A 20885-nucleotide genomic window follows, 5' to 3' on the forward strand; every position below is an offset into this window, starting at 1 on the left:
GAGCGAGGGGGCGGCGGCGGCGGCGCGCGTGCGCGGGCGGCGGGGCCGCCGGGCCGCCGGGGGGCGCCGCGGCGCGCGGCGCGGGGTGAGAGGTCGGCACGATGGCGGCGGCCTTGGGCGAGGAGGCGCCGGACAACGAGGACTACTACGGGCTGCTCAACGTGCGCCGTGAGGTGGGGCCGGGCGGGGCGGGGTGAGGCGAGAGGAGACCAGACCAGACCCTCGCGTGCGTCCGGCGGCAGCGGCGCCCCTGCGGCGTGTCCTCCGCCCGGGCCGGGCTGCTGCTGCTGCTGTCGGCGGCGGGGCGGGAGGGCTCGGCCCGGGCCGCGGGGCTCCCGGTTGAGTGAGGCGGGTGAGCGCACGCTGAGGCCCGAGAAATGCGTGGTGTGCTCCGAACTGCGGCGGTCTGGGCGCTCCTGATGCAACGCCGCGCACGCGGGGCGCAGCCGCGTCCCCTCGGGCACGGCTGTGGAGGCTTCCCGAGCGTGTCCAGTTTGGAAACACCCGGGTTTTTTATTTTTTTTTTTTTTTTGCAAAACGTTTTTCCCGCCAAGAAAAGGAGGATCGAGAATCCTTGATTTCACTTCTAAGACTAGATGGATATTAATCGGTGCAGGTTTGTTACAGTGGAATAGTTCGGAACTTATTGGGAGATAACCGCGGTTTTTATAGTAATTATTAGGCAGAGCTACAAAGATCTGGATGTAGGAACTGTGCTGTCGTTTGTTTCAGCAAGCACAACTGCAGTGTATATATTTGTGTGGGCATAAATATGTACAAAAAGCCCATCAAGTCCATCAGCCTGGGTGTGGCCGCGGTAGCTGCACAAGGCTCGCTCCGAACCGCCACTGCTGCGTGCAATAGGATATCCAGACTTGGAAGCGACTCACTCTGAGCTTGGAAGAATTCCCTTCGGGACTCCTGTCAGTCTCTGAGCTGCGGGGACAGTCCCCTGTGCCTCGTGTGTAGGAACCTGCTGCGTTCCTGAGGGAACAGCGTGTGATGGTCACACTGTTTGCAGAACTCCCTGATGCTGAGCTCCTTTTAAAAAAATGTCAAGCCCTCACCTGGTTCAAAGTCGGCAGGGCCATGCTTGCACATTCCTTGGGAGCTTTCGTAATTCCCCTCCGAAACGTCAGCTGCGTGCAGAGGTTAAAACAGAGAGGTGGGAACCACGCGAGGGTTGTGACTGCTGGGGAAAGTTTAATGGTTAACTCAGCCAGGCTTCCAGAGCAGGACATTCAGGTTTTGCACAGCAGGGAGCTGGAAACTGAATTAAAGGGGTCTGCAAGGGAGTAATTCCAACAGAGAGGAGCAGGTGCTTTGTTAATTGCCCCTTGGTAATTATCTTGAGCAGTGCTGGCCTGTGGTGGATGAGGTGGACAGCATGTCTGGGTGCTGAGCACAGGGTGATGTGGCAGCTGAGCTTGGAGCTGCAGTGACCCCATGGAGGCAGGATCCTGTCAGCAGCAGTTGCTCTGTGTGTGTGAGAATGGTTCATATTTTAGACATATTAGTCTGCTAAAAATGTGGTGCTGCGTTTGAGACCTTAAATGAAGCCTTTTAATGTTGACCAGAGTTTTGGTAATAAAAATGTAACTTATATGCAATTATTTGTGACTGCATTTCCTGGCAGTCTAAAAACGATGTCAGGGTTTCTTTAGTGGTTTTGAAGATGCTGTTGCTTGTGGAATATTGAACCAATGACCCAAACTACTCAGTGATGATGAAATGCCCAATCTAACATTTTATTGAACATGGCATTTATGAAAGATGAACCTGCTCATTCCTATTATATAATCAATAGCACATTAAACCATTTATCATTAATTGGATTTTAAAATGCCATTTTGGGCCTATATGTTCCCCTGCCTTCCCAGTTGAGTTTAAATTTGATATCCGAGAAAGCACAAGGTAGTAAAAAGAAAAAACTAATTGTAGCTGTCCTTACTGTCTTGGGACCAGCAAATTTGGCACCTCCCCTTTTGCTGCATCATTTTAAAACATTAACAAACAACAATACAAACACGCAAAAAAAACATTCGGAGCTGTCCTCAAATCCAAATGGATTCCTGGCATTGTGACACCAGTGAGTGTGTTTCTGTGATGGAAACCCTCCTTGCCACAAGTGGGTAAAAAAGATGTCACTTTAAGAAATTACCTTTTAGGAACTTTATTTCCCCAGTGAAAGCTGGGAACCTGTGACAGCTTTGCTTCTTGAAAGGTGTTAACAGTAAATGGAATCTGTGTCTGTAAATCCACTCCTGTCTGAGTGACCCCCTCACTGACTGCACTGGGTCTTGACTGTGGCAGCCCCTGGGGACAGCCTGGACCATCAGGTTTTGTTTCTTTTACTCTGGATGTATCCTCCTGGAATGGTTTCCTGTGCCCGGGAACTGGTTCTTGCCTGGACAGTTTGGGAACTGGATGGCTGGGCTCTTTCAAGCTCTGCCTGGGGGAAGTTCTGGTTGATTTTAGCAACTGTACTTCTGAAATGTAGGTGTTAAGCAATCTCTAAGGAATGGGCAGGAACTGCAATGCAAGGGATGTAGCAGGGTGAGGTGAGACGGGGGAGATTACTGAGACTCTCTAGAGTCCAAAAATAACATTGCTGGGAGATGATAATGGAAGGAGCAGGGGTGTTTCCCTATTGATTCTGAAAGAGCCATCCATGTCCTTGGGACGAGGCCAGGTGCCATCTGAGGTCCCAGAGTGGTTGCAGTAAAGGACAAGGTGGGTTCGTTCTTGATGCCTTTGGTGGCACACCGTTCTCATGGTTATCTGGCTGTGGCTTTGTGGACAGATGATGCACCTTCCTTCTTCACAGCACAACACAGACCCTGCTGGGGAGCAGAATGGGCTACTGGGGAGCACATGGCAGGTGCTGGGATGAGAGCAGAGCCATGGGTTTACATTTCCTACCCTCACAGCTGAGGAAAGTCTGTGCTTTCGGATAGTTACAGCGTCCCCTTGAGGGTTAAGATTGAAATATGAGTAAAATTTGTTGTACATCTCTGGATTTATGTATTTTTATCTGAGATGACTTTGTTTTTTCTTGCTCTTCTGATTTGGAGGGGATAGTAGTTGCCTGATACAGCTGAAGTCTGAACATGGATGGTGGGGGTTTTATATAATTTTTTTGTACCTGGGTATACACATCCCTTATTGCACTAGAGATAGCGTGGACAATCCTGGTGTGATCATTGAATATTTTATTAACTTCCGTAGTGAAGCAATAATCCATTCTTGATTTTGGGCCAAAGTAGTGCAATGTAACAGCTGACTGACTTCCCTTTCAGGACTGATTTGAGAGTGGCCTTTTGGAAATGGCAGTGGCTGTCCTTGAGTTCATTTCTGGTGGTTTCCACAGGCCTCCCAGGAGGAGCTGAAGGCCGCGTACCGCCGGCTGTGCATGCTGTACCACCCCGACAAGCACCGCGACCCCGAGCTCAAAACCCAGGCTGAGCGGCTCTTCAACCTTGTCCACCAAGCCTATGAAGGTCAGGGGGAGGCTGAGCTTTGCAGGGGGTTTCTAGGAGAGCTGTGTCTTCATGCTTTTTGAAGCTATTTATTATTATAAAGTAATAATTAAATTTGCTGATACTTGCCAATGCTGTTTCCTGCTTCTGTACCATAAGTCAGAGGAGAAATGCCATATAAATGCTGCAGGGAATGAGATGTGGAGTGTCTGTCTTACCTCCTGCATGTTGTAAATGGTCTTCTCATCACTTCCCTTACTTCTGAAGACCTCTTCCATAAGAGAATAAAGACTGAAATTCTTCAAATAGATAATTTCATATTGTACTGAGGAGCTGCTGCATCCCTGGATTCTGTTCCCTGTCATCTGGCTGTGGTCTCCCTTTCCAGCAAGCTTTTCTATATGCTCTTACTGAGAGTAGGACAACTGATTCATAGCAGTTAGTTTATTCTTGTGCCAAAGCCCTTTTCAAATACTCTGAATTAAACTGAAATTTACTTTAATCCTTGTGTGCAAGTTGCACCTGGAGTAGAGGTGGATTAGAAGCTGGTAGGAATCATCCCTGTTACAAACCTGGTGCACCCAGTCCTGGAACTAAAGAAAAACTAAAGCAAAATGCTGAATAAATATTCCCCCATTCAACCTCAAATATGAGTGAATATTTTTTACACCCCTGGTTTTGACTGATAAGCATTTGTTCCTTCCAGTTGGACTTGAGCATGTGTGGAGTCTTTCCTGTTGTCCCTAGGTTAGGTGTTAGGACGTGTGGAAGCTTTTGCTGGGAGAGCAGGGAAAGTCTGACCTTGATGATGTGCAGAACAAAAACTCATAATGCTTCAGTAATTTCATTTTAGTGTGGTGAGTGGCCTTACATTAGAGGCAGCAGCTTCCCTTTGAATTTTCTGGCTGCTCTTGGCTTTGCCTTGCAATGAACATGGAAATTGGTGCTCGTTTAGTACCAAATGGGAGTGTAGAGTGCAAAAATTTTGACATCTTGGAAATGAGCCACTCCACCTCCTCTCTATTTTCTCTTTCTCCTCTTCCATCTCTTAGTATCACACAACAAAAGATCCGTTTTATCAGAATTCATAAAAAACAATGTCTGCCTGTGACATTTAGCAAGTCCAATAATATTCCACTAATTCAGACCAAAACTCAATTACCAGTATAAGTCTCTTTTTGCCTTACTACTCCCCCAGCTCCCTGGGGACACATCAGTTTTCCCCACAGTCTCAAAAAATACACGATAATGATAAAGCTGGTCTTAGAACCCTGGAGGAGTAAATGGCAATGATTTTTTGATTCTTTTTTCTTACAGCAAGGTGTGTTATAGGAGCTTATGCATTTAAATATGCCTAACCCTTTAGAGACTCTTCCTAATTCTGTGCCTAGTCTTTTTCTAAAGTAACTGTTCTGCTGTCTCCTGTTGTATTTTGTGTTGTCCATTGTGTTGGGTGGCATTTTGGGAGGTTGATTCTACACACCCCTTTGCCATTACCCCTTATTGATGCTTGGCAAGGTGTGAACTGCCTCGTGGAAATTGATTTGTTGGTGCTTGGCATGTCCCATGTGTGAGGAAGGATCAGTGGACATGCTGGTGAGGAAAATCAAAGGAAGCACCACAGAGCTTTGAAAGCCAGACAGAGCTGGATGGCAATCCCAGGAAGGGCCCAGGGACTGCTCTGGCCAAATTTTTCTTAATCTCCATGTTTGTTAGAGGGCTTGTGTCACCTTCAAAGGAAGCAGTGTTAGAAACCCCACCTGCACATTCACTTAGGTGCGTGTCTTTTGTGTTCTTTCCACTTTCTTGTTTTAGGAAAAGAAGATGAAAAAAATTGGATTTGTTGCAGGGAAAAGTCAGTATGTCTTCTCAATAAAGCACGGGGAAGCATCAAAGGGGTTAATGTGCAACTGTAGAACGAGATGCTTCTGTGCTTGAATTCCAAATATCATGAGTGTTTTGGCCTGAAATCTGAGGAGAAGACCAAAAACTGAGTTCTCTCCTCTCTTTTGGTTTCAATTTACAGTGCTTAGTGATCCACAGACCAGAGCCATCTATGACATATATGGGAGGAGAGGACTGGAGATGGAAGGCTGGGAGGTGAGAGAAATTGAGCATGTTATGGCCAGTGGCCTTGACTAAGCCCACCTTTATCTGCCATTGTTCTATCAGCTGCACTGACACCTGGCTGGTAATAAATGCCTGTTGGTTTGAAGGAATCCTTGGTTAGTTATTTCTGTCTCTCTCTGTCCCTGCTGGAACACCATGATGGATTTTCAAAGAACCCTTTAGTTTTGCACTTGACAAGAGAACAATAAACCTGACATTCAGAGTTCCCTGGAAGGATATTACCATGCCATGCAACATCTTTATCTGAGACAAATGTGTCATTATTGTCCATCTAGTCCCATCTTTTTCATCCAAAACTTGTTTTTTTCAGCATCCACTAGCTTCTGAGTTTGAAATTACTTTTTCTTCCTGGTCTTTATGGGGTGGGGTGGAGGTGTTTTTTTTAGTGTTTTTGTTTAGGTTTAGTTTTTGGTTGGGTTTTATGGGCTTGGAAACAGAACTTGTCCATTCATGTCTGTCCAGCTCTTGAGTCCCTGGCCTCTGCCAGCCCTAGTTGATTGCACTATGCTGCTTGAAGCAGAATCCTGTGGTATTGGGCCAGGTCAGCACCAAGGTCAAACTTGGAGTCAGTTGCTAGAAATGTGGAGCAGATCCAGCTTATAGCAGATGCTTTGAAAAACAGATTTTTTAACTGCTTTTGGCAGACTTGATTTTATTTTGAAGAGCCAAATCCAATACTCTTTCTATCCGTTCCAAAACTGGGCCTGTATAAAACCCTCATTCCCTGACCCATGTCAGGTAAGCAGCTGTGAACCAGCATAGCCTAAAATCACACAACTCTCACAGAATCGATTTACCTCAGGCCAGAGACTTTCAGTTATTTTCATTTTTGTGTCCACACCTGGTAGAGCAGTTAATGGATCGCTGAGGGTAACAACTGCACTGCAGTGTCTTGTAGTTGTGGTTGGACAGCTCTTTGCCCTGGTTTTGTCAAGGGAATGGAAATAACAAAACCATTTTCCTTTCTCTCAAGGCATGGGGTTTTCTCTCATGCCTGCCCTTTGATCTGGCCCGGGTGCTTCGTTCCAAGCTCTGACTATTGAAATTGGTGCAGGGTGGCTTTCAGCAGCCAGGGCACTGTGTTAGTGTATCCTGCATCCATCCTGACCCCCCAGCACTGCAATGCCCTGAGCAGCCTCTGTCTGGTAATTGCTTGGTTTTCATTTCTTTTTGAGCAGGTTGTGGAACGAAAGAGAACTGCAGCTGAAATCAGGGAAGAATTTGAGCGTTTGCAGAGAGAGAGGGAAGAGAGGAGACTGCAGCAGCGAACTAATCCAAAGGTAAGCAAAGACTTAATCCTGGTCTCAGGAGTGGTCTGTAATTATCACCAGTGTGCAGGGTGTGCTGAGCCTAGGTGAGGGCCTGTAGGAAAGAGCCCCTCAGGTGTCTACACTTGCTGCATGACTTTCTGTCTTGCATATGCAGTTTCTCTGCATAATATAGGGTGAACAGCTCATTCTTTGAACAATCCCCTACTGAATGTTCTTCTTTTCTTAGTGAAACATGTTGAGACAAAATACCTTTTTCAGCAATTTTCAGAAAATAGATCTAACACTGAAATATTTATGATTGCTTTCCAAGTTTACTAAATAAAATGTAACTCACTGCAGTTACCTGACAGGTTTTCCCTTTGGCATTGCTGCAGTGTCACAACAATGCAGGGAGCTATTCAAATGCACATTGAAACCAGCAACAAATCTGAGGCATCCCTAAGCCAGCTGGGCAGCTGCACAGTGAGCAAAGTCAATCTGAACAGGGTGGAGGGTCTGCCAGTGTTGCAGTTAGTGCCTGTTTTTGGAAAGCGTGATCGTGCCCTCAGGATGAGAATCATCCTGGATGCTGTTCCCATCTCGGTCTGTTTGAGCAGCAGCCTCTGACCCTGAGTGACTGACCTCAGCTAACCTTGGCTGGTCAGAGGTGCTCAGGAATACCACTGGGATGGCAGAGAAAGATGGACATGGCAATTGGCCAGAGTATCCATAGCTCAGACTTGCAGTGTCTTTGCTGGCTCTTGGCTTGATGAGTGTGTGAGGCAAACCTGGGGTTTGTCAGGATGGTCCCTAACTGAAGTTTCAAAGCTTGTTGAATCCCAAAAATCTTGGTTCTTATGCAGTGATTAACATTATCCAAGAGCTGCATCTACTATTAACTAAATGAATTCATATATTAGTGCGAAATCACAATGTCTTCTGAGTGGACAGATGTAGGATTGCAGTGGTGCTTAGGACTGAATCTTAAGGAAAACATCCATCTAAGCAGAGCTGTAATATTTTGAGACATTCACCTTGGCACCACCTTTGGATCTGCACTGCTCTTAGCAAAGCAATTGGGCTGTACAGATCTCCAGGCTGCGGGTAGTGCACAGACACTGAGAACTGGTTTGTACTGGAAGGGTAAACAAGCATAAAGTGTTGTGTGAGTATCTGTTGACAGCTTTATTCCAGGCAGGAGGAGATTTCTGTGTGCCACAAGCCAGGCAGGGCAAGTTATCCCTGCTGGAGGTGCAGGTGAGTGGGGTCAGAGAGATGTTTTCAGAGAGGGGCACGGTTATCTCCCACTCTGCTGCTCCCTGCTTCAGGAATGTGACATTTTCCCTGGGCGCCTCGCCGTGGCTGCGAGCTGCACTGTGAGCCTCAGCCTGTGTCCTGGGATAAAATTAGCCATCTGGGTGTTTACAGCAATTGCAGGCTGGCAGCCGATGGAAATGCCTCTCCAGGCAGTGTTCCCGTGGAATTGGGGAGCACAGCTGTGATCATTTCATACACGAGCACAAGTTATTTTGAAATTTCCAACATTTTGTCGGTTCTGTAAAACAGTTTCACAAAAATAAAGCATTTTAACCAGAAATGTTGAGCAATAACCAGATGTAGGCAATTTGGAGAGTTGAAATTGAGTCTCCTATTTGCTTTTAGAGCTTTGTTTTTGCTTTCAAAGATGCGCAGAAGGGTTGAAAAGTTCATTACTAGGTTTAAGAAGAACCGCTTCCTGTCAGGAGAAATTAAATCCAGTTATTTTCCTGCTGTGGAAGGTCAATATGTAAGGAACACAGGTCCCTCAAGGCAAAGGCTGGCACAACTTCCAGGTATCACCTTCCTGAAGGTAAATCCTTAAGTAAAAAGTAAGGAGGAAGTATATTTTCCTCTGGCACATCTACAAATTCCATCAGTGAATTCAGTATTCACAGGCTGGCATACAAAGGTGATTTTAAAAGCCAGTCCCAGCTCTGATGGTTCTGTAGTGCCACTCCTGCTTCCCGCCCTGCCGAGCTGCTGCTCTGTGCCGCAGTGTGGGCACCACTGACCCCTGAGCAGCTCCCTCCTGCTGCCCTTCCCGCGGCGAGCGCTCCTGCGTGGTGGGAGCAGGTGGCTGATGGGAGCTGGGAGCAGCAGCGCTCCCCTCCATTATCCGAGCAGAGGGGTGCTCTCGTTCTCTGGGAGTATTTTTAACTTTACCATCTGCTGCTTTTCCTGTGCTTGTGCCTGAACCAGTTTCCTTGCCAAGATCCACAGACCTCCAAGGGTGACTTCACCTGCTTGGCAGGAGGTGGAGGGTCTGCCCAGGGTCCACCTCTCACCTCAGGGAAAGGCAGAAGAGTAGGAGCTCTGCTAGGGAACGGGGAGACACTCCTTTTCTCTGAACGGATCTTGTGGATTTTCATGGAGAGGTTCAGGTGTTTTCCATTTTTCCTTGGGAGGAGTATTTGCTGTACAATTCATACATGTGAAAAAGGAAATCCTGGTATTTTGAGTGTGTTTTAGAGAAAGGAGGTGCAATGAAATTCAGGAATGCATGTGGATCTTGGTGCCTCTTTCCAAAGGGTGCAGCATTGTGGCACCAGTAAGCCAACTACAGCAAGATTGTCTCCAAATGGGTGTTTGCTAGCACAGGACTGCACCCTTCCAGGGTGGTTAGAGGTTTTCCATTGCTTCCCTGTTCTTTTGGCCTTGTTTCAAGGAACAGCATGGCATAGGAGAGGGCTGAAACTGGAGAAGCTGTAGGGTCTGGAGTCACTTGAAGGTGACTTTGCAGATAGTTCCTGAAAGTGCAAAAGCTGGTTGTTGGTGCCACTACCACACAGCACAATGAATGTAATTGTTCTGAAATTCATCAGCTGCCAAGGGTGGTTAGTAAACAGCTGGGGCACAGCCCCTCTTCCAGGGTTCAACTGGAAATAACCACACCTTTCAGTTTTAAGATATTTATCCAATTTTTGCTTCATAAGTAATCAGAAAATAAACACTGAGAAGAGGTTGGGAATCTCCACAGCAAATAGATAGCCTGGGAGCCCAGGCAGAGAAAAGGTTGCAGTCCTGTCAGACTCTGCAATTCTTCTTTTATTTACAGTCCAGCATTTGATTAGAGTGGAGTGATCAAGGAAAAATGTTCCCTCAGACTGAAAGAAGGATTTATTACAGCCATGCTTGGCCTTAGTGTGGGTGGGGTTTGTAGCTACCCAGCTATTGAGTTTCCATATACAAACTGCTCAGAGTTCAGCCTGTGCTTGTGCACAGAGAGGGGGTTTTATTGCAATCCATATGTTTTATAGGAGCTGGGATGCTGTCAGATGGGTCCATAGGGACGGTTTCCAAAGCCTCTTGAAGTTATATGACCCAGACAAGTACCTAATTGTGCTTTTTTCAAAGAAACACACTCCTGCAGTTAGTCTGAGGGAGCACAGCAGCAGGTAGCCAGACTATTGTGCTGTGGCCTAGTTTTTTGTAGGAATAAGTTTTTCTATGGTCTGAGAAAGGAAATATTTACCACTTGCTAAAAGTATGTCTTTGTCAAATCCTCCTTCTGATCACAAAATGTAAACTAGAAAAAGAAATCAAAATATTTTACTAACAAGGTCAATTGCAAGTGAATGATACAGTTCAGTACTAAGTTGGTTTAAATAACTCATAAGAAGAAGCCTGTAGAGATTTTCTGACCAAGTTCCATTGAAGAAGATCAATTTCTAGAATATATTACTTCAACTTTTAAATACTGACAGAGCACAGTCATTTGTGGGGAAAGAAGAAACATGCTGTGTAAAGGTGTTCTACCTGCTTCTGTAATGTGTCACAATAGAAAAATGACCTCCCGGGGCTGAGTCCTGAAAAACTGCCTCTTCTCCAGTCTGTTTGATGATTTATATTGCTGCTTTGAAATATTGTAATCATTCACTTCTGTTTTTCTGCATTAGGAAATGCATTATAGAGTGGTAAAAGTAATTGCAGAACAATGGAAATCTGCACAAAAATGTAATCATACACAGGGATGGTTCAGCCACTTGTTCTGTGTACGCCAGATGTTTGCTAATGCTAAATGCCTGTTTCACTTGTCATCCCTCAGGGAACAATTAGTGTGGGAATAGATGCCACTGACCTGTTTGATCGCTATGACGAGGAGTATGAAGATGTGCCTGGGAGCAGCTTTCCCCAGATTGAGATAAACAAAATGCACATATCCCAGTCCATCGAGGTGAGGAGGGTGAACGCCGCCGTGCGAGCGGGGTGTGAGTGATTGCAGCGCCTCAGAACACAGAACACACTGCTCCTGGCTCTCAGCGGGATTTGGGGGGGACACGGCGGCCAGCACAGGTGGGAAGAGGCAGCTTGGGGCCAGCAGAATGGTGGGTTGGCTCTGTAGCCTTTGGGCAACCGGTCTGTGGGCTGCTGTGGTCCTGCCCTCCTGGCAGTGGAGATGCCCAGTGCCCTGTTCTCACTGAATGGAATGTGTTCAGTGGGTGAAAGCAAATGGCACCCAATCCTGAGGATGTGCATAAAGAAAAGGATGGGAAGAGTTTCCTCTTTCAGAGAGTTGTAGAAATTTAGTCTGCTAAAGAGATGAGAATGGTTTACAGCTCAAGGTCAGGACTTCAAGGTGGTACATTACGGTGTCACAAGCGTCTGGTACTGTAAGAATTATCTGACTTTTTGCCATGCTTGATGTTTGACTACAAAACCATTTAAACTCTGCTGTGGTGATTATGTCCTTGCAGAACATGCACTAAATGTGTGAACTGGGATCAGAGATAGCTGAAGCAATATATTCCTTTTTCAGGCACCCCTGACTTCCACAGATACAGCAATACTGTCTGGTAACCTTTCCACCCAGAATGGGAATGGAGGGGGATCAATTAATCTTGCACTGAGACGAGTGACATCTGCCAAGGGATGGGGAGAGGTAAGAGTACAACTGTTATGTAGTTTTATATTCAATCTATTACCTGGTGTTCTATTTTTTTGGGGGGATCTTTAGCTGTGGTTCATCTCTCATTTTCTGTGTTCTGTAAAATGTAGAAAAAGAAATTCTTAAAGGAATTTGAGACAAAGGGAATACCAAACCTTGTTTTTTTCTTATTTTTCTCCTCTCTCCATTTGGCCATGCAATTTGGACTTCACCTGTGCAGACAGAATTGTTACCTAGTCTTTCTAGTCTTTCTGATTGTTTTGTCTGAAGGCACAGTGCTGTGATCAGGCATTTTAGGGCAGTGTGGTAGTTGGCCTTTTCTTCCAAAACTGCTTTGCTTGCATGGGAAGAAGTTATGGGGGAAATAGTTTGAACCCCCCCCCCAGCAGATCTGGTCTGAGCAGCTGGAAGGTCCCATATTGCACCTGCAAGCTGGGCTGTGTTTGAGGTGTTCGTGGCATCACTGGTATAGCTGGAAGCTGCCTGTGCCTTCCTTCTTGCACATGAGCTCCTGATAGCCTGCTTCCTCAGCTTGGGAGAGTGGGAGTCTTCCTCTTGTTTGAGATTCACACACTGGAGGTTTTTGATTTGCATCAGGATTTTGTGAGGGCAGAGATTTCCTGTTTGCATTGGGATTTTTGTGGGAGTTTTCTCCCCATTCCCTGGAGTGACCAAAGCAGGTGCCAGTAGCAGTCACCTGTAGCTTTACAAAACTGGCTTTGTTTTACCCCTGAGCTCCAACTCAACCTTTTCTCCTTCTGAATGCAAAGCTGAAGAAAAGGGAGGGTGCTGGAAGAGGTGGTAAATGTTACTCAGATGTGTAAAACAGCTGTGATGAAAATGGTGCTCGTGACATACTTTGTCACTATTGTGAAGGATGTTTTCTTCTAACACTCTGGCACTGTGTGTTCCAACAGTTGGAGTTTGGAGCTGGAGACCTTCACGGACCTCTCTTTGGGCTGAAGATATTTCGTAATCTTACACCAAGATGGTAAATATTAAAAAAATTGTTAATATTCCACAATAAGGAACTAAATTACTTGAATTCTCTCCACATTAATTTTGGATTCATTTTCTGTCCTTTCACTTTAGACTTAAGGTCATACTTGTATTGTCAAAATGCCTGCATTCTTTGTGGGTGTTGGTGCCCTCCCTTTTCATATTTCCAGTTTAAGGAAGGTCTGTGTTCCACATCCTTAGATTTGTACTTGATTTTGTCATGATTTGTCATACTTGAGGCAGAGCAACAAAAGTTTGCTCTGGGAACAGAACAAAAAATGGGGAACTCTTCTGAGGCTTCCATGTGTGAGAGGGAGTTTCTGACAGCAAAACAGGAGATGATGCATCGTATTTTAGGAAAATAATGCCAAATTTGCCACTAGTGTCATGTCTGTTCACAAATGAATATAAATCTCAGGCTGCAAAGGAGAATACAAGGTAAGGCCTGTGATTGGAGCCATGTCTGAACATCATAGGAGCTCATGTAGGTAGATTCCTTCTGTTAACATTTTCAAATTTAGTGGATCTGCCATTCCTCAGAGCTTGTACAGGATTCTTGTTCCCTGGAGAGTGCTTTAGCACTGGTTTTTAGTGCTGATGCTCAAGGATTATTGACTAGCAGGGCTGCTCTGTGCCAGCAGCCCAGTGCACTGTTCTGCAGAGACCAGAATGTTATCTGCACAGGGCAGGAAGGGGAAGGCTGGCTGCCTGGGTGTTGTAGATGCTGGTGAACTCAATGGGAAGAATGATGATGTTTAACTCTAGTTCAGAAGGTTGAATTATTTCTTTATTATAATTATGCTATAATACATTAATATACTATATAGAAGAGGATACTAAAAACTACATGCTACTTTTTCTAACTATCATATCTAACTCACTAATTACTTGTGACTCTGTTCTCCAGAGTCCAGACTCGGGTGGATCCGATTGGCCATCAGGCCCAAACAATCCACCATGATCTAACCAAGCGTTCACTCTAGATAAACAATTCTCCAAACACATTCCACAAGAGAAAAACAGGGAGTAGAAATAGAAATTGTTTTCTCTTTCATTTCTCTCTGTGCACCTTCATAAAAATCCTGAAAGAGAGAAAAATGCACTTACCACACCTGGGCACAGATAATAAACCAGGGCAGAGCCTGCTCTCCTGGGCACTGCTGTGCTCAGGCCAGTCCCAATTAGTTTTTTTTTTTTACTTTTCCTCAAAAGCCTCGAGCATCATGCTTTTTGCAGGATGGTCTCTGGGCACCCCGTAAAGTCCCTGGGCAAGAAAGACCCTGAGGCTACCTGGGAGGCTGTGTTTTTTCACTGGCTATTTTTTTCCTCATTTTTCTAGTTTCATCACCACAAACTGCGCCCTGCAGTTCTCATCCCGTGGGGTCCGCCCCGGCCTCACCACGGTCCTGGCCCGCAACCTGGACAAGAACACCATGGGCTACCTGCAGTGGCGGTGGGGCATCCAGTCAGCCATGAACACCAGTATTGTCCGGGACACCAAAACCAGCCACTTCACTGTGGCCATGCAGGTGAGAGCCACAGGCAGGACAGTGATCCTGCCCCGTGGGAGGGAGCGGCCTCACCTTCCTGTCCCAGCAGTATTTTGCCTTGGGATTAGAGGCTAAGGAAGCAGTTGGTATGTCTCGTGATATACCTAATATAGGTAACCAGCTGTTTGGCAGAGCACAGCTCTTGGCATTGTCATGGGTCAGCTTACAGTAGGGTCAGGACAACATGGACAGCAGAGGTTGTAAGTGGAAATCTCTGCTTTGTGTTCTGTGCTTCCTTTCTGTGAGAAAGGAAACTGGGGGGCAGCAGTGGCCAAGGGTATGTTCTGATACGTTTGTGCCTCTTGTGTTTCAGCTGGGAATCCCCCATTCTTTCATGATGGTCAGTTACCAGCATAAGTTTCAGGATGAGGATCAAACACGAGTGAAAGGTTCTCTCAAGTAAGTGCTCAAGAGGGAATTCACATTGCTCAGAGCCTGAGGACTCTGTCCTCTCCTGCTGCTTTAGGCCTCCAGGTTCCACACAAAGCAAATGCTTCTGTGGCCTTTGGGAGCCTGCTTTTCACTCTTTAAATCTGGTAAAGGCTGAAGTGAATGTCTTGGAGGCTTGGCCCTGTGTGCCTCTGCAGTTAAGTGGAACTTACAATACTTGTGTATGATATCTCTGTATCATCCCCAGTAAGAAAGCCAGAAGTTCTTGTTTACTACTTAGCAAGCTGGAAGGTCTCATTTCACCTTGGAGATACTCCGTGAATCTTCCAGAGGCCAACATCTGCTGCAAACAGATGCATTTCCATGCTTTACTTGTTTGGGAATTACAGGATTCAGTAAAGAGAAATTCAAGTGTCTTCTCTGTCTAACAGTTCTTGGTTCTGTCATTCTAGGGTGGGTTTCTTTGGGACCATAGTGGAGTATGGAGCAGAGAGGAAGATCTCCAGACACAGTGTTTTAGGAGCCACTGTCAGCGTTGGTGTTCCTCAAGGAGTGTCCTTGAAAATCAAGTCAGTTCAAGATCTCAACTCTTTATTGCAGAGGCTGACCATAACCTCCATGATTCTATTTCCAGTATTCAGGTGGGAAGGTCCCAGTCCCAGGTCAACACAGGTGTATTGATACATCACTGGGAGAGGGTGCAGCTGCCCTCAACTCTAATGCAAGTTGTATGCATATCATAAGCAGTGGGTGCTTTCCACTAGTGTGACTCACAGCCTGAGCCACCTGTCTGTGTGTGTGTGCATCATAATATTCTGAAATACAGCTTAAAGTGACATTTGGAGCACTCTGGTAAGTGAATGGAAGATTTCTGAAAATATTAGTAGAGATGGATTCCATGTGTATTATGCTGTATACAAGTGAATGCTTGAATTAGGGAATTACCATTACCTAATGCAGGGAATTGTACCATTAACAAGCTGCAGTTCACAGAAGGACAGAACTCCTTAAGTGTCCTTGTGCTGTGGTGCACTTGAATTGGGGCCAGCTACAGGTGGCGTGCTAAAGAGCCCAAAGAATTCAGGCCCAAGGAAACTCATGTTTTCTAAAATAAATATTGTTACAGACATCAGAAAAATATTCATGTACACCTGCCCTGAAGGCCCATGCCAGTGTTCTAAGCACAGGCCTTCTCTAGAAGCATTTTCTCTTCTTTCATGAGGATGTTCGTCCCTTTTTCTGTTGAAATTAATGACCAAGCAAATTCTCCTAAGATTAAAAAAAGAACTTTAGAATGTTCAGGTACTATCACGAGCTGCTACTTCAAAGTCTGGCTCTGGCTGGTGTCAGCTGCCTTTTCTACCGTTGGCTTTTTCAGTTTATCAGGCTTTCACATTTTGAGCTCCTCATTCATCTCCCTTTGGTTCATCAGCAAGCACTGCTGCTAAGTGTGCTTCATCAAGCACATCCAGCTCTGCTCTTCCTCTTACCGTCCCTCTGCTCTTCTTTGTTGCAGGCTGAATAGGGCCAGCCAGACCTACTTCTTCCCTGTCCATCTAACAGATCAGCTGCTTCCCAGCGCCGTGTTCTATGCCACCGTGGGACCTCTCGTTATCTACTTCGCCATGCACAGGCTGGTCATCAAACCCTACCTCAGGGCACAGAAGGAGAGGTGAGCTTGCACATTCCTGAGGAAGTCTCACATGGGCTTATTTGTGTGAAGCTGTGGGTCAGTTGTAATTGGGGTGGGTAAGCAGACCCTGCCAGTTTCTGCCTGAATCCCAGCCGTGTATTCCTGATGAGATGTTGCCTTCCTTCTGCCAGAGAGCTGGAGAAACAGCGGGAGAGCACAGCCAGCGACATCCTACAGAAGAAGCAGGAGGCTGAAGCTGCAGTGAGTCTTTCTTGTAACTCAGTCCCCTAAGTGAAAGGAAACTCTTTTCACTCTGGACCATTCTCCTTTGGCCACAGTGTCTGACCCTGTGTGATTTCTGCTCTGCCACTTGTGTCGTGACAGGTCCGGTTAATGCAGGAGTCAGTCCGAAGGATAATTGAAGCAGAGGAAGCCAGAATGGGTAAAGATTATGATATCATTTACTTGTTCTATCAATTTGGAGAGAAGAAGGAACAATGCAAAAGTATTTTTTCTTCATTCCCACTCCTGATGAAGTGCAGTGTAGTTGCTGCTGAGCACGTAGTGGGGGAGCCCCATTATGACTCAGCTCCAGGTGCCTGAGCTTAGGAGGGATCACAGAATTTATCTTGGGACATGGTGTGAAGTGGATCAACAGACTGAAGACAACAGTCTGGATTCACCTCTTGCCCAGAGAGAGGTGTGTCTATAAATAGGTGCAAAATTTGTAGTCTGAAGTTCAGCTTTCACTGATTTCTCCCTTACATGGTTTGCTCCTGAATCGTAGTGGGAATCTTATGGTTACTAGCAATTTTCCATAGAATGTTCCAAAGTGAACTGAAATCCACTTGGACTGTCACATCAGTGTGGCACCGAGGTCTTGTCACTCCATTCTAGTGCTGAAGGTTGATAACAAACACCCAAGTAAAAATGTTGTTCTTTGTTGGGAAGTGTGGGTCCAGGCTAGGAGAATTAAATCTCACTGAAAGCAAGAGAAAATGCTGGGATGGTCTTTTTGTCAATGGAAGCCTTCCATCACAGTTGTGATTTCCTGGGAAATGCAGGTCTGATTGTAGTGAATGCCTGGTATGGGAAGTTTGTTAACGACAACAGCAGGAAGAACGAGAAGGTGAAGGTTATAGATGTGACTGTGCCTCTGCAGTGCTTGGTGAAGGATTCTAAACTCATCCTTACAGAGGCCTCCAAGGTACGTAGATGTTCTGTCAAAGCCCAGATTCAGGGACTCAAATGTGTGGCTCAGAATTTTGTTTGAACCATGTGGTGTCCTGCCAGGGGATCTCTCCAGTGGCTCTGGATCAATTCACAGATGCCATTTACATACCAAGTATTACAAACTTCCAGGAACTTCTGTTTCTTCATCTCCCAGTGCCACTGGGACAGTGGGTGTTACAGACCTTGGGGCTGTACACCAGAAACTTCCCAGCCCTCTGGTTTACTTTCACGCACCAAAAACTTGTGGAGATGATTCCCCAGTGTCTCAACTTGCTGGCAGCAAAACTCCTTTGTATTTTTTATGACACCTTGTCCTTGGCAGTAATAAATGTTTTTGGCCAGCTGGAGAGCTGTGAAAGTCCATTCCCTGATGCTCAGTCTGTCCTTCTCTGATTCAAGGCTGGGCTGCCAGGCTTCTACGACCCCTGTGTGGGTGAGGAGAAGAGTTTGAAAGTGCTTTATCAGTTCCGAGGAGTTCTGCACCAAGTGATGTCAGCTGACAATGAGGCCCTTAGGATACCAAAGCAATGTAAGTAGCACAGACTGCCCAGCATCCTCCTTGGGGAATCAGTAATGGACTACTTCAGCTCTGTGGTGAAGCACACAGACCTGGGGTTCAGAACTGAGGTTACTGGAATGGACTGGCCAGGACTTGCTTCTGGACTAAGGTCCAGAAGAACTCAGCAGCAGCTCTGCAGCTGTTTTTACCAGCTAGACTGTATCTCTAACTGGGGCTGGAAGGAGAGGCCTCCCACAGGTGCCAGTGTCCTTCTGTGCAGTGGGTGGCCATTTGGGGAGTGAATTTAATGTATGAAGGCCTGAGTCAGATTTCTTTCTTGTCCCCATTTATCTTACCTGCCAAAATATTTTCCCTGCTGGAATAGATCTGTGAAACTAGTATCTGCTTGTGGTAACTTTCACTGGCACTCCTGTGGGTCTGGTGGGTTGGCTCAAGGGCACAGACCTTTGTTTGCTCTAGACCAGCTCCCTGCCCAGTGTGAGCAGCACATCCAACTGACAGAGCTTCCAGAAGTGCATTGGAGGTTTATTTGAGTTGTGTCTAATTAGCGGCCAGAAGTGTTCCTGCCTGTCCTTGGTACAACGGTGGGCTCCAGCGTGTGTCCATTCCTTGTTCTCCCTGACAGCTCACAGGATCGATGCCGATGGCTAATCCGGGGAACACGCGTCTCTCACAGTACCTGGGTCAACAGAAACTGCAAAACCTCCCCCGGACGCTGCGAGTTTGAACAGAGACTCTTTTATTTTTACCGTCTGCATAGCAGGCGGTGTCCTGCCGGTTCTGTTAGGGACAAAAGGACAGACCCTGCTGCTCCAGGCGGCTCCCAGGCAATATCTGAGTTGTGGCTCGGTACCCAATAAAGCAGCGTGACTCTGAGTGCACAGTGCTTTCTGCCGAGGGGCTGAGCGGGCACCCTGCTCCCAGCTGGCCACGGCCCATTCCTGCACTCACACCTCTCTCCTGGCACTCAGCAGGGACGAAGGCCTGTTGTTCTCACTTCTCCACGTACTTCCTGGGGTAGGTAACACACCTTCTTCCTTCTCATCAGGGGAATTTCAGTTCTCTGGCCACCTCCTGGAAATCCCCTGTGCAAATATTTTGGAGAGAGGTCAGTGATTATTTCAATCTCAAATCTGTGTTTGAAATGCACTTGTTAAGAAAAGTATGTGCTTAAGTATGAATGAATTTGCCTTTTGAAGTAACATGGACCTCCTCAGCACCAATCTGTCCAGATGCTCATTTCCAGCACTGCTCTTCCAGACAAGGACACGGTGTATCATAGTTTTATTCATTCTTCTGCCACCCACAACCATGTATTGTCAAGGATTTCCAGAAAAGAGGAAAGCAAGTGAGGGAGAAGGACAGCAATTAATTTCATTTGATTCTGATGCTGCGACTATCTCTTCACATCTAACTTATTTCTAGCAAAAATAAATGTAATTCATAAAGTAAACCATACCAAAGTGAGGAGAGAGGCCAAATGAATAAAGAACTGAGAATATAACACTCATCTGCCCTTTCTGAAAAGCAGCAGTTATGGCACAGATCCATTGGCTTTTTCTTGCCTAGAAGCCCTGCCAGGGATTTCCAGCAGAAGGGCAGCCCGGGGCTGGTGATACAGCAGCTGGAAACAGCACCTTGTAGAATCTGCTACACACTGGCTACATCAGCACATCCGAGGCTTTTGCAGAGAGACAAGGAATCGTGATGGCTGTTCCTTGATCATAATTTTGCTCTGGCTAAGTCCAGACCAGCCTTCATTGCTCATGGTTGGGAGCAGAGGGGAAAACATCCATGTTGTCTTTGGACAACTCCTGCCATAACTCCTTTCCTGACATGGACCTGGCCCCTGTTCTGTGCAGCTGTGGTTCTCTGTGCTCAGGTCGCTGCACCAGGAGAATGAGATTTCCAAAAGAAATGCTTTCCCCTGTAAAAAACGAGGTCATATTATGAAGGGGTGTTCATTTGTTTTTATTAAAACCAAAACTTCTCAGTTGTGACCAGTTCCTGGTGCAGGGCTTTATTTCACTTATGGCCAGCGTTCTGTCAATCTCAAAGTAAATGTAAAATGTGTAATAAATTATATTCAGCTGAAATGCAGCTCCCATTCCCTTTTCATCTGTAGGAAGTTCCTGAGATGAAACCCCTGGAAAGCAAGGGTTGCAGGTCTGGTAAACATAACAGCACTCTCCATCCCACCCAGCTTACTGACCTCGCTGGGTGGGACTGGGCAGAAGTCTAAATCTCCTCCAGTTCCTTTTTGATGTCACTGTGTGGTCAGAAGTGAGGAGTCAGCCTGTAGAGACAAGGACATGGCACAAGAGCATCCCTGAGAGCCAGATGCTTGGTCAGTCTCCCCAGCCCCCTCCTCCTTTCTTCCTTGGTTTCTATCAGTGCCAAGTTTTGCTAAAACTGTAGTAACAGCCCTGCTGCAGAACCACAGCCTTCACCACCAAATTCTGCTGTGAGTAGTTGCCATTTTACAGCCACAACTCCCCTGGGACTTCTTTTTATGACTTTCTATAATTCAAAATTACCAACAGAATTAAGATAGAAGCTCTAAGCAAGCAGAGCTGAGCTTCCAGTGTGACCTAGTGCCATTTCCAAAAGGTTGAGCTACCTTTTCAGTTTGCCAAGGTGTTCAGGCTGCTGCTTTGATGGCAGCTGGCTGAGCAGCAGTGCCTGTGGGGTTGTGGCACATACACAAGCTGCAGGGTGGCACCAAGGCTCCAGCAGCTCTTGGGTGGTTTGGAGTCCTCTGTGCTGCCCGGTGGTGG

At 46.3% G+C, this 20885-nt stretch overlaps 1 protein-coding gene across 2 annotated transcripts; it reads left to right on the forward strand.

Annotated features, from left to right (window-relative positions):
* Nucleotides 1-21: 21 nt before the first annotated feature.
* On the forward strand, nt 22-20204 carry DNAJC11 (DnaJ heat shock protein family (Hsp40) member C11). 2 transcript variants are annotated; one of them, XM_068171529.1, is made up of 16 exons: nt 22-173; nt 3371-3500; nt 5506-5579; nt 6788-6889; nt 10944-11072; nt 11655-11777; nt 12701-12774; nt 14122-14311; nt 14646-14731; nt 15175-15291; nt 16239-16394; nt 16547-16616; nt 16740-16797; nt 17420-17562; nt 17988-18117; nt 18734-20204. In XM_068171529.1, the coding sequence occupies exons 1-16, from the start codon at nt 102-104 to the stop codon at nt 18757-18759; spliced, it is 1680 nt and encodes a 559-aa protein (XP_068027630.1). In that variant the 5' UTR covers nt 22-101; the 3' UTR covers nt 18760-20204. The 2 variants fall into 2 exon arrangements, with proteins under 2 accessions (XP_068027630.1, XP_068027631.1); XM_068171530.1 differs by lacking the exon at nt 22-173 and adding an exon at nt 238-352.
* The last annotated feature ends 681 nt before the right edge of the window (nt 20205-20885 follow it).

This window comes from Anomalospiza imberbis, chromosome 23, assembly GCF_031753505.1.
Source record: "Anomalospiza imberbis isolate Cuckoo-Finch-1a 21T00152 chromosome 23, ASM3175350v1, whole genome shotgun sequence".
In the NCBI taxonomy this organism is placed as follows: domain Eukaryota; kingdom Metazoa; phylum Chordata; class Aves; order Passeriformes; family Viduidae; genus Anomalospiza; species Anomalospiza imberbis.